Source organism: Mesocricetus auratus, unplaced genomic scaffold (assembly GCF_017639785.1).
Source record: "Mesocricetus auratus isolate SY011 unplaced genomic scaffold, BCM_Maur_2.0 Super-Scaffold_100028, whole genome shotgun sequence".
Lineage (NCBI taxonomy): Eukaryota > Metazoa > Chordata > Mammalia > Rodentia > Cricetidae > Mesocricetus > Mesocricetus auratus.
Window position 1 is genome coordinate 2,236,017 of NW_024429209.1, and position 15,367 is coordinate 2,251,383.

At 42.9% G+C, this 15,367-nt stretch overlaps 1 protein-coding gene across 3 annotated transcripts in view; it reads right to left on the minus strand.

The window, feature by feature from the left end:
* The window catches only part of LOC101842565 (ubiquinol-cytochrome-c reductase complex assembly factor 1), an 87,752-nt gene that overhangs the window by 39,604 nt on the left and 32,781 nt on the right, over positions 1 to 15,367 (minus strand). For all 3 annotated transcript variants that reach the window (XM_021235637.2, XM_005084627.4, XM_040732698.1), the window contains one exon: positions 180 to 288. In XM_021235637.2, the coding sequence (XP_021091296.1) occupies positions 180 to 288 (109 nt within the window). The remainder of the gene's footprint in view (positions 1 to 179; positions 289 to 15,367) is intronic.

The following is a 15,367-nucleotide window of genomic DNA, read 5'->3' on the forward strand; positions in this document are numbered from 1 at the left end:
ATGTCAGGCTCCCAAGAGGCAAAAAAAGGGACTATAGCTAAGCAGTGTCTTTGACATTGGGCAACATTTCACAGAGATCCAAAAGCAAAGCCATCCTAAAGAAGAAACAACCTCAGACTCAGGACAGACATTCTTTCATCACAGTTGTCCAGACCAGCATCTTGCAGGCAAGTGCTTACCCCCATAACTCTGCCTCGCTGCTCCACGTCTTCCCACATAAAATGGACTATGATCCGGCACATGTATTTTCCAGACCGGCCTTCCTGCTTCATTCGGACTAGACACATCCTAAGTGGAAGCAAAAAGGAGTCACTGGATAACTGCATTTTTTTCCCCACACAGTTCATAGAAGAGAGATTTTAGCACAGCACACTAAATCAAAATTCAGGAGTGACCTTGGGTCTTTAACTCAGCCATAACACAGACACTGTAAAAACAAAACAAACAAACAAACAACAACAACAACAAAAAAAAAAACTTGTGCTGAGCAGTGGTGATGCAAGAGCATTTGCGAGGCAGAGGCAGGTGGATCTCTGTGAGGTCCAAGAAAGCCTGGTCTACAGAGTGAGATCCAGGACAGCCAGGGCTACACAGAGAAACCCTGTCTCAAAAATTTACCAAAAAAGAAAAAAAAACTTGCATATTACATATGACACTGAAAGCACCATGAACCAGGGATACCACAAAGCCTCCCTCCCACACAGAATAAATCATATATGGTTGTTATAAGACAATCAAGCTGAATTCTCCATTCAACTGGGGAAAATATTTGTTCACTACTACAGAATTTTCTAGATATGGGCAAAGAATTTTCCTATCTAGTATAGTAGCCACTAGCTACTTGTGACTACTGAGCACTTTCAATACGACTACTCCAAGGATTTCAAAGATATAGCAAGAAAAAGAATCTGATTTTAAATATTGCTGTCACATTGAAATATTATGTCATATAAGTTTAAATAAAATCTATCATTGAATTAATTTTAGGGGCTGAAAGATGGCTCAGTGGGTAAGAGCACTTGCTCTACAAACATGAAGGATGGAGTTAGAAGCCCAGCACCCACATAAAAATACACGTGTGGTTAGGCATGGTTATAACTGTAACATTGGGGGTTTGCAGACAGGTGGCTCCCAAGAGCTGCCTTGGGTCAGCTGCCTTGGACCAAATGGTGAGCTTCAGGTACAGAGCAATAGAAACATAACACCTTCCTCTGGTCTCCCATATGGTACATGTACCTGAGCATTCATTTGCATGCATCCCCTACCGCCACCACCCTCCACATGCCTCACACATTAAAAAACTAACTTTCGTCAGGCGTTGGTGGCGCACACCTTTAATCCCAGCACTCGGGAGGCAGAGGCAGGAGGATCTCTGTAAATTTGAGACCAGCCTGGACTACAAAGGGAGTTCCAGGACAGCCTCCAAAGCCACAGAGAAACCCTGTCTCGAAAAAACAAAAAAAAACAAAAAACAAAAAAAAACCTAACTTTCTTTTCAAAACCACTCTCATTTCTATTTAAAAATGTAACTAGAAATGTAGACAGTTTTCAATTATGTTTGTGGCTTGCATTCTACCTTTCTTGGCTAATATTTGTTCAGCATACAGATCACTGAAAATATTATGATCACATTTTTATAATTATCAAATTGTTCTCCCACTAGATGTAAATTCTGCTGAAGGCAAAGATCAAGTTTGCTTTTTGTTTGTTTTTTCTTTGTTTTGAGACAGGGTCTTAGGATGTAGCCCTGGCTGTCCTGGATCTCACTTTGTAGACTGTGCTGGCCTCAAACTCAAGAGATTCACCTGCTTCTGCCTCCTGAGTGCTGGGCTATAAAGGTAAACATTACCATACCCTGCAAGAATTATGTAATTTTTATTAATTTAAAAATATTTAGGGGCAGGAGAGATCAGTGATTAAAAAAGCAAACACACACTACTTACTCTTCCAGAAGACACAAATTCGGTTTTCAAACACCCACCTTTGGTGGCCCAGGGGTATCCCAGGCATCTGGCCTCATAAACCAACACTCACATGCACAAACCCACACATGCATGTATTTAATTATACAAAAGAATATAATCTTTTTTTTTCCCCCAAGACAGGGTTTCTCTGTGACTTTGGAGGCTGTCCTGGAACTAGCTCTTATAGACTAGGCTGATCTCAAACTCACAGAGATCCTCCTGCCTCTGCCTCCCAGGTGCTGGGATTAAAGATGTGCACCACCACCGCCCAGCTACAAAAGAATATAATCAAGGTTACTAACTTTTAAAAGTTGTTCCTAATGTTATTCTATGACCATACTAATTTCTAGTGTCTTGAACTAGATATTAAGTGACTGCAACCGACTAGTCAGCTGAAAGACAATCCCTGCTACAATTTCAGAATGCTACAATTATCTAAATTGACAATTCTATCTCCATACAAAATAAACCCATTAAAATAAACTAAAAGGGTGCTTGGGAGATGGCCCGGTAGTACATTTTGACACAGGAATGGTCACATCTCCAGAATACCCAAAGCCACAGACCCATGAGAGTATTGGCAAAGCTGTTAACCGTATGAACCAAGCTCAAGAGAAATGGCAAAGCTGTTCTTGGGACTCAAAGCATAGATGATTATTGGTGTTGTACAAAGACTAGCAACTGCAACTTCTTCCTCCTGAACACCCTAAGACAGTTCAACCATAGAGACCTCCTACTGAGACTAGCTAACCCCTTCCCTGGTGCTATACCTAATAAACACACTAAGGTTCCAGGTTGCGGAGGTAGCAATTGCATTGGAGAAGCCTGCCTGATCCCAGCTTCATTGTACATGTGTTGTCTGTTCTTCATTCCCTTACTGCCCCTAGTAGCATGCATGTACTGCTATCGCAGTGAACCCATGTTCAGTTTCTAGCACCAACATCAGGTGGTTCACAGTGGCCTGTAACTGTAGCACCAAGGGATCTCATACCCTCTTCTGGCTTCCTTGGATACCCACACACATATACATAAATAAAAATAAACCTTTAAAAAGAAAACTAGTCACAAGTAGTGGCATCTGCCTCTAGTCCCAGCAGAGGGTCTCTGTAAAGGCCAGCCTGGTCCACATATATCCTGCTTCCAAAAAAAAAAAAAAAAAAAAGAGGGACAGAGGGAGGGAGGGGAGAAAGAGAGGGAGAGAGGGAGGGAGAGGGAGAGAAAGGGAGAGGGAGGGAGAGGGAGGAAGAGGGAGAGGGAGAGAGAGAGAGAGAGAGAGAGAGAGAGAGAGAGAGAGAGAGAGAGAGAGAGAGAGAGAGAGAGAGAGAGAATATCAAGCACAGGTACACAGGAGGTAGAGACAAGAAAATTGCAAATTCAAGGCCAGCCTGAGTTACAGAGCAAGACACTATGCTCCTCTGTAAAAATCCACACCAACAATAGAAAGATTCCAATTTGACTTGCCTCAACATCTCTGTGAATGACTAAATTGGAAAAAGAAAACATACTTATCAAATGGGCAGATGACAAGCTGGGCAAGAGATCAAATATGCTACATGACCCAACCATGAACCAAAAATATCCCCACAAGTCTGTCTCAATGGGCTGCACCTTTACAAGAATCTGAATGGGGGGGGGGGTCTGTACTTGAGTCTAGTGGCTAAAACTCCAGAATACATGAATCACGCCTACCGATGTAAAAAAGCCTTTAAAAATGAAGGTAATACAACACAATGCAAGTCAAAAGAATTAATGTTCTTTTAGATATAACTAAAATATGCTCTCTCAATGTGCAAAGTGAGACTCTAAATCTGCTTGGAATAGCATCTACTAATTCTAATTTTGAACATCATTATCTGAAGAGTTGAGGTTACAGTCATATTAAAAAGTTCTGTTCTATTGCACAGAAATGAGACTATAATAACAATAATGTAATATGCTTGAAAATGGCTAGAAGAGAGGATTTTAAATATTTTTCACTCCACAGAATATGAGATGATGGGTATGATAATGACCCTGGTTTGATTATAACACAATGTTTACATGTGTCAAAATATGGTATAATTTATAAATATGTATAATAATGGGCCAATTAAAAATAAAATGAAGATGAGGAAGAGAAAAAAGATGAGCGAGCAGGCTGGCAAGGCGGCTCAGCAGGAAAAGGCACTTGCCACCCAATTCTGGAGGCCCATCCAGCAGCGAGTACCTGAAGATTTAAGTAACTGGATGGACAACTTCAAAACGCAGAAAACTAACCTGTTTGCATAAGGAGAACAGGTGTTTTGTGAACATGAAGCTTTTTCATTGTTATTTATAAGCAGTTGTGAGCAGCCCAAGTTAAGTTCTGGGAACCAAATTCAGGTCCTTTGTAAAAGTAGTGCCTCCCGTAACCACCGAGCATCCCCAGACCCCGAGCAGTTCCTCCTGTAACCACCGAGCATCTCTGGACCCCGAGCAGTTCCTCCTGTAACCACCGAGCATCCCCCGGACCCCGAGCAGTACCTTCCCTAACCGCTGAGCATCTCTGGACCACAGGTAGTACTTCCCTTAACCACAGAGCATCTCCAGACCCTGAGCATGCTGCTTTCTGACTAAAGGTTCACTACTGATCTCAAGTGGATTTGTTGGTATTTTCATTCTAACTTTTAGCCTCTGAACCCAGTTAGTACCCAAAATATAAGACTTTGAGACAACAATGAAGACTGGAAGATAATACACAATAGATAGCATATTTCAAAGTAGAAATGCACTGAGGAAAGTTCAACAGCACTTTCTTCATAAGACTTTTCTAAAATTTAATCAAATTGTTCTTGTCAGCCTCTCACCTGAAAACACGCAATGTGTTTTGATGCTTAAGTGTCATAGGAGGCCAATTCATCAACAGCAATGGTGAGGTAATGGAACTCTTCATTTATTTGAAAATTCTGTTAACACACCTGCCCTCTGGGGTTTAAAAGGCACAGATTTTTTTCAGACCATAAACTTTGTAACTATATCAACATGAGATGAGGTGTTGTTTGGGGTTTCACAGCACAGCTTGTTCTATGGCCATTATAAGATAATGGTTAGCTCAATGGTCATCTGGGCTAAAAAGGTAATACAAAATGAAGGTACTCTCATGCTGACTGACAATTTACTCAATGAACAGAAACTGAGCTCCTACTGCATGTCAGTAATGGTAGAATGACAAGGTCTTACAGTGATGGCAAATACATGAGCTCAGCTTTCAAGCCGTGTGTCTCCTAGGAGAAACCAAACAAGGCACTTACAAACTACAGAAAAAGTTCTGATAAAATAGCTCAGTGGGTTAGGGCACTTACTGCCAAGCCTGACTCCCTCAAACCCACATGGCAGAAGAAGAGAATTGATTCCCAAGAGCTGTCCTCTGAACTACACGAGTCCTCTGAACTACACACGGATGGCACATATGCACACATATATACATACACATGACAAAGAAATAAGTAAACACGTGTTAAAAAAAAAAAGGAAGCATCTCAAAACACTATGCACTGGAGTTTGAAAGAACACTTTGGGGTGAATGGGATCTGAACAAGCTTGGGGCTTGAAATGATGGGCTGAAATGGCTGAAGACCCAACAAAAGGCGAGAAGCCTTTCCAAAAGACAGAGATGGAGAGCAAAGCCAGGGCCATGAGGAGTCAGCACATGTCAAAGGAACAACGAACGCCTAAATATGTGGCAGGGTGGGGTGTGAGAAGGAGGAAAGTGAAGCCAGGGGCATCCTAAGTGGCTCTGTAATGCCGTGCTGAGGAAAGTCTGAACCTCTCTAGGCTAAGCAGTCAACCGAGAGACCCTGGGAGAAAAAGATGTGAGGAGATTACCACGTTGGCACTCAGAGTAGAAGAGTCACTGAGATGTTAGCTCTCACTCCCAGCCTTAGGCCGCAATTAAACACCAACATCACCAAGGTCGGGAAGCGACCAAGTGGAGGAAGTCTTTCTTTGTGGAACCAAGGTCTTGGTCCGGTCTGAAAATACAAGGCTGTCCTGCCTTTTGAGAGACATGTAAACAGTGACATTTGTTATAAACCTATATCAGACTTTGGTGCTCCTAATAGTTTAGTATTGAAGGCTATCAACAAAAGAAGAGAAAGTTCAAAGTACTCCTAAAACACTGCATCAAATTAGTTCAGTGGATATGTGACCAGTACAAAGCACTTTGTGATATAAAAATCAACAGCAAATATCTCCTTAGAAGACCAAGAATCAGTTTTCCTCTCAGCGTATGTGCTGAAGGTTCCTGTGTTGTCAGGGAAATGCAAGATTCAGACCACAGGGCCTTCCAGCCACTAGCGCTAACTAAAAGTTCATCAATGTGCCCTGAGTTCATGAATCAAACTCCGTAAGAAGTTAAGAACAGAAGAAAAGTATCATTGTAAAGAACTTTTGTACTTACTCTCTTAAAAGAAAAAAAAAGCAGAGCTGAAGACCATGCCCATGTCATAAAACAGGGAGCTGCCTGGGATGTCCAACGAGCAGTTTAAGGTCAGCTCTTTCAAGGTAGGGTGCTACCTTGAAGTTCACTCATATTCAGTTCTGTTTCTTCCCCTGCATAGTAACTGCTCTGAACAGATAATACACGGAATGAAAAGGAAGACACCTTCCTACCCCTTTCCAAGCAGTCTTCTTCCAGCAGCAACTAATTCCTTGGGAGTCCTTCCATATAATTTAAACACACACAGTTTCAGTGTCCAAGTCTTCCTTTCTATACATGGCAGTAGCTTTTCCTTTCTTCACCATGGTAACATCTATACACATTACTCTGACAGTGAGAAGCGAAGAGGAGAATCCCTGGAAACTCACTGGACTCCTAGCCCATGCAGTACAACATCCAGAGCAGTCTGGCAGAAGTATGAGACTTTCACACACACACACACACACACACACACACACACACACACACACACACACACACACACACACACACACACACGACAATGATCCTCCTGTCTCAGCCTCTGCAACTCTGATGTTCCTACTGTCACATACAGCAGTTAAAAGCACTTGTTCTAAGAGGACCTGGGTTTGATTCCCAGCACCACATGTTAACTCAGAACCATCTATAACTTCAGTCTCAGGGTATCAGATGTCCTCTTCTGACCTCCAGGGGTACCAGGCATGCACATGGTGCACAGACACACATGTAGGCAAAACATGCATACACTTAAAGTAAGAATACTTTTTAGCTGGGCGGTGGTGGCGCACACCTTTAATCCCAATATTTGGGAGGCAGAGGCAGATGGATCTCTGTGAGCTCAAGGCCAGCCTGATCTACAAAGCAAGTTCCAGGACAGCCAGAGCTACACAGAGAAACCCTATCCTGGGGGAGGGAGGAGTTTAAGCGATTTTAAGAAAAAAAAAAACTTTAGAACAGTAATTCCTCCAAAGTTACAAACCTAATGTCAACAGTGAGACCTGCACCTAGAATTATACTGGGGCAAATTTGTTTGCTTCCTTCACTGACCAGAACAAGCCCTCCAGAATCTACTGACTTAATTTTCCCTTTAATATTCACTTTAATACTTTTAAGTTTTAAAACTAGCATCACATTAGGAAAAGCATATTGGGGACTGGTGAGATGGCTCAGTGGTTAAGCACACTGGCTGCTCTTGCAGAGGACCTGAGTTGAGTCTCAGCACCCATAGGGTGGCTCACAATCACATAGAACTCTCGTTCCAGGGGATCCAATGCTCTCTTTTTACCTCTGAAGACAGATACACATGTGATGGTACCCACACATATATATGAACACAGGCAATACATTTATACACATAAATTTTTTAAAGAAAAAGCATATTGGGGGAGAGGAGAGATGATGGCTCTGAGGTAACAAGCACAGTCTTCAGTGTGCTCTTCTAGAGGACAAAGGTTAAGTTCCAACACCCATGTCAGGTGGCTCACAACCTCCTCTAACTCCAGTTCCAGGGGATACAATATCTCTGGCCTCTGGGCATATGTACACATGTGCACGCGCGAGCACACACACACACACACACACACACACACACACACACACACACACACACACTTTATACCTAAGTAAAAATAAAAATCTAAAATCCAAACGGAAAAAAAGCACATTGGAAGGGAAAGATGCCTAAACTGATACAAGCCTTTTGATAAAAACAAAAACCACTCTTGGAAAAGAAGAAACTAAATTGTACTAAAGATAAATACATACCCAGGTATGATGTTGCCAAGCCTGTAACTCCAGCACTGGAGAGACTGGTTGAAAAAAGACACTAATTAAATTTGAGGGCAGCCTAGGATACACAGGGAAAAACCATGTCTCAAAAAGCAAAAAGGAGATGAACCCCCTACCCCCACTCCAAAGAAACCAATTAATGGTAAACAGAACAGAATAAAACTACCAAGTGAGGTTCAAAGACAAAAATACAATTTGGAAAGTAAAAGCAAAATTAACAAAACAAATTCAAAATGGCTCATCTAAAAGACTAGATGGGTCAGGCGTTGGTGGCGCACGCCTTTAATCCCAGCACTCGGGAGGCAGAGGCAGGTGGATCTCTGTGAGTTCGAGGCCAGCCTGGTCTACAAGAGCTAGTTCCAGGACAGCCTCCAAAGCCACAGAGAAACCCTGTCTCGGGGAAAAAAAAAAAAAAAAAAGACTAGATGATTCTAGGACCTAATATAACACAAAGCTAATGTGTTACACCCAGACTGTACAATATGAGTCATTATGAGCTAGTCAACTTCCAGAATACTAAGTTTACACAAAAGAACCCAACAGCGCAACTCCAACCTGTGAATGTACTCCTCATACTAAATGCTCATCTATTTTTTTCTTTCTTTTACTTTTTTTCCAGACAGGGTTTTTGTTGGTTTGGTTTGGTTTGGTTTTTTGAGATAGGACTCCTCTGTGTAGCCCTGGCTGTTCTGGAACTCACTCTGTAGACCAGGCTAGCCTTTAACTCACAGAGATCTACCTGCTTCTGCCTCCCAAGGGATGAGAATAAAGGCGTGTGCCACCGCTGCCAGTATCACCCTGTTTTTTAGACAGGGTTTTTTTTTAAGATTTATTTATTTATTATGCATCCAGTGTTCTGTCTGCATGTATGTCCACAGGCCAGAAGAGGGCACCAATCTCGTTACAGATGGTTGTGAGCCACCATGTGGTTGCTGGGAATTGAACTCAGGACCTCTGGAAGAGCAGTCAATGTTGTGAGCCACCATGTGGTTGCTGGGAATTGAACTCAGGACCTCTGGAAGAGCAGTCAGTGCTCTTAACCTCTGAGCCATCTCTCCAGCCCCCTAGACAGGGTTTTATACAGCTCGGGCTAGTCTTGAATTTCTTGATCCTCTGCTTCTACTTCCAAAGTGCTAGGATTATAGCCCGTACATCACACCCAGATCTTAAGTTAAAGGTTGGAAAGGGCTCTTTGGGGAAGGAAAGCTTACAGACTAAAACAAAAATTATCCTTATGAATGCAAAGAAAACATTCTTAATAATTAAAATTCTTGCATTACTTAATCACGTGCTTCACGAGTCCCCATGAGCATCTACTGTGCACAGGCTGAGCCGAGTGTGAACTGTTCTGCTCTACAGAGATTCCACGTACTCCTCCCACAGTCGCTGATGTCCTTAAACCCACAATTTATTATTGAGGTTTTAAGCCTCAGCACTATCCTGTCTCTCAGTGATTCCAGTGGCTCATAAATAATCCTGATCTTTTTTACATATAAGGAAGGCAAACAACCCAGCTAGCAAAGCAAAGAAAAAAAGAGTGCTCAAGTCTTCCTGATGGCTCCCTGTCTCTGTAAAAGGCCAACCCAGAGACAGCAAAGGAGGAAAAGCTCACTGAGGAGGAATCTGGATAAAGGACTAAAGACACTGACTGCCTCATGCTACTTGATAAGTTCTGCAATAGAAGACTTGATGCATCTGGGCCCATCACCTTCCTTTATTTATGTATCTGGTACAGCTCTCTGCATTTCACAGAAAGCCAAGGTGCTTAAGTAACTTAAGGTGGCACAGCCGAAAACAGATGAGCTGAGACATAGCTAGAGCTTTCCCCAAGTCAGTGTCTCTAAATTAGTTCTTCAATTCAGTGATGGCCTCTTCCCGCCATGACGACATCCCTGTCTGCACAGTCAAAAGCAACAAGAGCCTCTCCTCTCCTCAAGTCACGGAGCAAGGCCACAGCTCTTCTCAGCATCTGTCTAGAGGGCAGGATTCTTGCTGACTTCCTGCCACATTTGGGCAGCCTGCATCACTCAGCCATGTTTGACCACATAAGCTGCTTTTAAGGGGCTCCGATTCTAAATTCAGTATCAGTGGGCATGTGAGGTCTGTCACCCTGGCTGCTATGAAGGAATCTCAAGTGGAACTTTCCTAGAGCTTGTTTGCTTTATGAGCATCAGCTTAGGCCGTGAAAGCCAGGCCAGCATAGCCACGATGATGTCCCTTAGATTGCTAATGAATGGTTTATTTATTGGTGAGCTGGCACACTGACCCTTTCCTGGGACCATGTCTACCTAGTTTCTGAAACTTCCTCCCTGTGAAGTCTAAGCCTTCTAGGGGGAGCACAGGAGCCACCAGACTGTCAGTGGCAAAATGCTTCCTGAAACCATCTTCACTAAACACATAACATATAACTAAGATCCATTATAAAGATCAAGGTCTCGGCTGGCAAGTACCAAGGCACGAAAGGTCAGGTGTGCTGATAAAAAGCAGCTGCATGGGCCTTTGGTTTGAACAAAAATGAAAAACAAGAGACTCTGGCTGGGGACAAGAGAAAGACGCTGTGCACATGGCCAGCCCATACTGTATATAGCAGGTCTCAGGCTACTGGAACCCAGCAGGAGCCAGGACGCCCTACAGTTACATGAGAGCTGCTGGGTGGTTTTAAAGAGCCCCCTCCCAATGCTGCCAGCGCTTGCCGGGCAGTTACCTGGCCACACTGGGATGGAGACAGAATGCTTTCCAAACCCATTCCCACAGATTCACTTCCTCTTCTTTACAAGTCTTATTATCTGGCTTCTCTAATGTTCAGTCTCCTTCTCTCTTGGAACTTGATTTTTTACAAGTTACTTCTTCCCCTCCTCACTGTTCAAGCCATCCTCTGGCTCTGGACCCCAGAAGGCCAACAATTGCTGTCCTTAACCATCTACATTTCCAGGGCTTACCAGGACACAGACAGTGCATGCCAAGAAAGGCAATGCTCACTTTATAGCTGGCAATCAATAAGTGCTTTCTATTGCTATGCACATTCAGAGGAAGAGACCCCATCCCCTGGGGACACTAAGGGATGAACAGCTAACAAAGTCAGCTTTGACTTTGCCTCCGATCCTCCACTGCTGATGTGGAACATGAAGTGATCTATGACAAATATCATAAAAAAAAATCACCAAAACCACCTCTCTCTGTGTAAGACTGAGGGAACTGAACTAGATACGTGGCTTTTAAAACTGGCTTCTGGGTTCCCACAAAGCTACCTTCAGGTTCCTTTTCTGCAGGCATGTTATACAGGTAAGAAGTAACCAGGCCATTCCCACATCCTTCAATCCAAGAAGTAGTCCTCTCATCCACTTACACAGTATGGCTAAGGATGAGATTTCCTCTGTGTGTGTGTGTGTGTGTGTGTGTGTGTGTGCGCGCGCGTGCGCGCGCGCGTGGGCTTGGCATTTAAGAGTGCATACAGATACAGATCTTGCAGATGACTTGAGTTACAGAATTTCAAAAAATTTACAATGAAATAACCAACAACAAGATTTATAACTTGAATTTAGTTTAAACATTACAAAATGATGGGGGGCAGGAGGAGAGTTTGGGACTAGAAAGATGGTTCAATGGTTAACACCATGTACAGACACACATATATATAAATAATAATATTGATTTGACTTGGTTGTTGTTTACACAGACAGGGTTTCTCTGCATAGCCCTAGCTGTCCTAGAACTTGTTCTGTAGACCAGGCTGGCTTTGAACTCAAAAGATCCACCTGCCTCTGAGTTGTCGTGGCCCCCGTGCCCCCCCCCCCCCTTTCTGGGATTAAAGGTGTGCACCATCACCACCCAGTTTAGTTATTGTCTTAGTTGTCTTAGTGTTTCTATTGCTGTGAAGAGACACCATGACCACAGCACCTCTTATAAAGAAAAACATTTAATGATGTGGCCACTTACAGCTTCAGAGGTTTAGGCTATTACCACAGTGGCTTGCAGGCAAATGTGTGCTGGAGAATTCTACATCTTGATAGGCAGGCAACAGGAGGTGGTCTCAGATACTGGGTGTGGCTTGAGCATATGTATATGAGACCTTAAAGCCCACCCTCACAGTGACACTAACTCCAACAAAGTCACACCTTCCAATAGTGCCACTCCCTTTGGTGGCCATTTTCTTTCAAACCTCCACATTCCACTCCCTGGCTCCCAAAGGCTTGAAGTCATATCATAATGCAAAAATGCATTCAGTCAACAAAAACAAAACAAACAAAAAAAAGCCAGACATTGCTAGCACATGTCTTTAATCCCAGCATTTGGGAGGCAGAGGCAGGTAGATCTCAGTGAGAGAGTTTTCCAGGATATCCAGAACTATTACACAGAGAAACCCTGTGTCGAGAAACAAAACAAAAATGAATTCAGTCCAACTTCTAAAGTCCCCATAATCTATAACAGTCTTCAACTATTTAAAAGTCTAAAGTTCAAAGGCTCTTCTCAAAATAAAAAAGCAGATCACATACTTCCAACATATAATGGCACAGGATATACATTACCATTCTAAAACATAGGGAAGGGAGCATAGTGAGGAAATACTGGACCAAACCAGGACTGAAAACCAGTTGGGCAAACTCCAAGCTCTGCACCTCCATGTCTGATGTCAAAGTGCCCTTCAGATCTCCAACCCCTTTCAGTTTTACTGACTGCAACACACTTCTTCCTATTGGGCTGGTTCTACTCCCTGTTAACAGGTCTCCTTAGTAGGTGTCCCACAGCTTTCACATCTCCAAAATCTTGGGGTATCCAAGTCAAGCCCGGTTTCACCTTTACAGCTTGACACAATGGCCTCTCTAGGCCTCCATTCAGGGACACGCCTGACACAAGCCTGGCCTCAGCAGCTGTCCTTAGTCTGAGAGGCAAATTCCATAGCTAGCCCTTGTCTTCGATCCTAACTCTAGAACCATGTGCCTGAAGTTACCACATTCTGCTGCTTACTTGGGTTGGAACATGGCCCCTAACTCAATTACACCATCACTAACTGTCCATTTTCAATGGTTACCTTCACTACCAATGCTTGGCTGTTCTGGAACTTTCTCTGTAGACCAGGCTGGTCTCGAAATCAGAGATCTGCCTGCCTCTGCCTCTGGAATGTTGGAATTAAGGGCATGCACCACCATACCCTGCTTTAAGCTTTTCTCTAATTCCCTTTCACAAGTTGGAAATTTAGCTGGGTGGGATCTTGCCCTGAGGTCACCACTCTCTTTATTCCATTTCTTAATCTGTGTATCTCAGCTCCACTCCACTTTCTGGTGCTCCTTTTCTCCTCAAACATTTTTTTCCTCGCTCAGCTTGCTCCTTTTCATTATAAATCTTCATTAGAGTTAACACTAGTAACAACACACCAGAATCTGTATTAGGCTGTTTTGAGATTTCCTCTGCCAATGGAATTAATCCAAATTTTTCACTTTAGCCTCAGGCAGAGTTTTCAGACAAGGGCATAAAGCAGCCACATTCTTCCCCAAAATACCACAAGAATGATCTAGGCAACACACTACAATTCTTCTCTGAAGCCTCTTGAGCCAGCCCTGCCATAGTTCATCAGACGACACTCAGCATCATTGTGTCCCATGGCCCATTATGAAGCACTTAAAGCATCCACTGCTTTTCTAGCCCAGACTCCCAAAGTCCAAATTCCTCCAAATAAAAACATGGCCTCCCCATCACAACAGTACCCCACTCCTGTACCAATGTCTCATTTAGTTAGGGTTTCTATTGCTGTGAGAAGAAACCATGACCACGACAACTCTTATAAATGAAAACATTTAGTTGAGGTAACAGCTTACAGTTTCAAAGGTTTAGTTCATTATCATCATGGCGGGGAACATGGTAGTTAGAATCATGGTGGCGTGCTGGCAGACATGGTTCTGGAGAATTCTACATCTTGATAGGCAGGCAACAGGAAGTGGTCTCAGACACTGGGCATAACTTGAGTATATGAGACCTCAAAGCCCACCCCCACAGTGACACATTTCCTCCAACAAGACCACACCTATTCCAACAAAACCATATTTCCTAAGAGTGCCACTCCTTTTGGGAATTGTTTTCTTTCAAACCACCAGTTACTACAATATTGTTAAGACAAAGAGGGATAAAGAAGGAGATCCAACACTCACTCTCCTTTGATCTCTGCACATAAAAGCACATGTAGGCAGACACAAACACAAATTATATAATGTACATATGTATGTATTGAAATATTACACAGCACTCCATTAATATGTATAATTTTTATATTTTTATGTATCAGTTAGATTTTAAAAGGAAAGAAATACCAAAGGGCCACAGAACTGCCTTCAGAGGGAAGGGAAAGCTTATGGTGACAATAATGCTTAATCAAATACTGAGGAAAGAATAAGATTTGTCCAGCTGTAAGAATGATAAATACCTAAGACTCCACAGAATGGGAGCAGACAGCAGTAGTAAAAGCATCTTTACTACTGGCTGAATCTTACAGAACATCAACAGCACGCTAAGAAACTTGAGAGCCAAGGTGGGGATCCAGGGACTGTTGGTTGCACCCTAGTGAAATCCATTCAGTGGGAGAAACCTTCAAACTTCTGTTAAAATTAGTTCAAATAGACAACAAGGCTTATTTAATATATGCATCCAATACTACAAGAATGCACACTGGGTTACAAAGTAAAATTAATTTATTTCTGTTAGCTCAGGGTCAAGAGTTTGAGCTAGGTAACTAATAACTGCCTGACCAGGTTACGCAAATGAAGGACATATCAAAAGGAACTCCCGGGTTTCTGGCACAGGTACCTGAATGGACTCACAATGGATGGCTGGGATAAGGAAAATTAGGAAGACTGCTTTACCAAGTCAGTGTAGGAATGCTGGGTATTTCCAACAGCATCTTTTTCAGCAGCTACAGTCAATAACGATCTTGTGCAGCAGAGACAATGGATGCAGTCAGTGCCACTGTGAGCTCACTGAATATACAGCTAACAGAGGTCTTCTAGGAACAGAAGGGGTATGTGATCTTAAATCTCAACCCACTGAAAAACTATGGAACCAGAAGAGCAGACAGGAGAAGTATAACATCATCAGAGAGCATACAGGATTGCTCAGTATCCTCTTCCTATCCCAACTACTAATAAGGATCCATTACCTATGGGACCCAGGCAAACATTCTGGAAAGTCT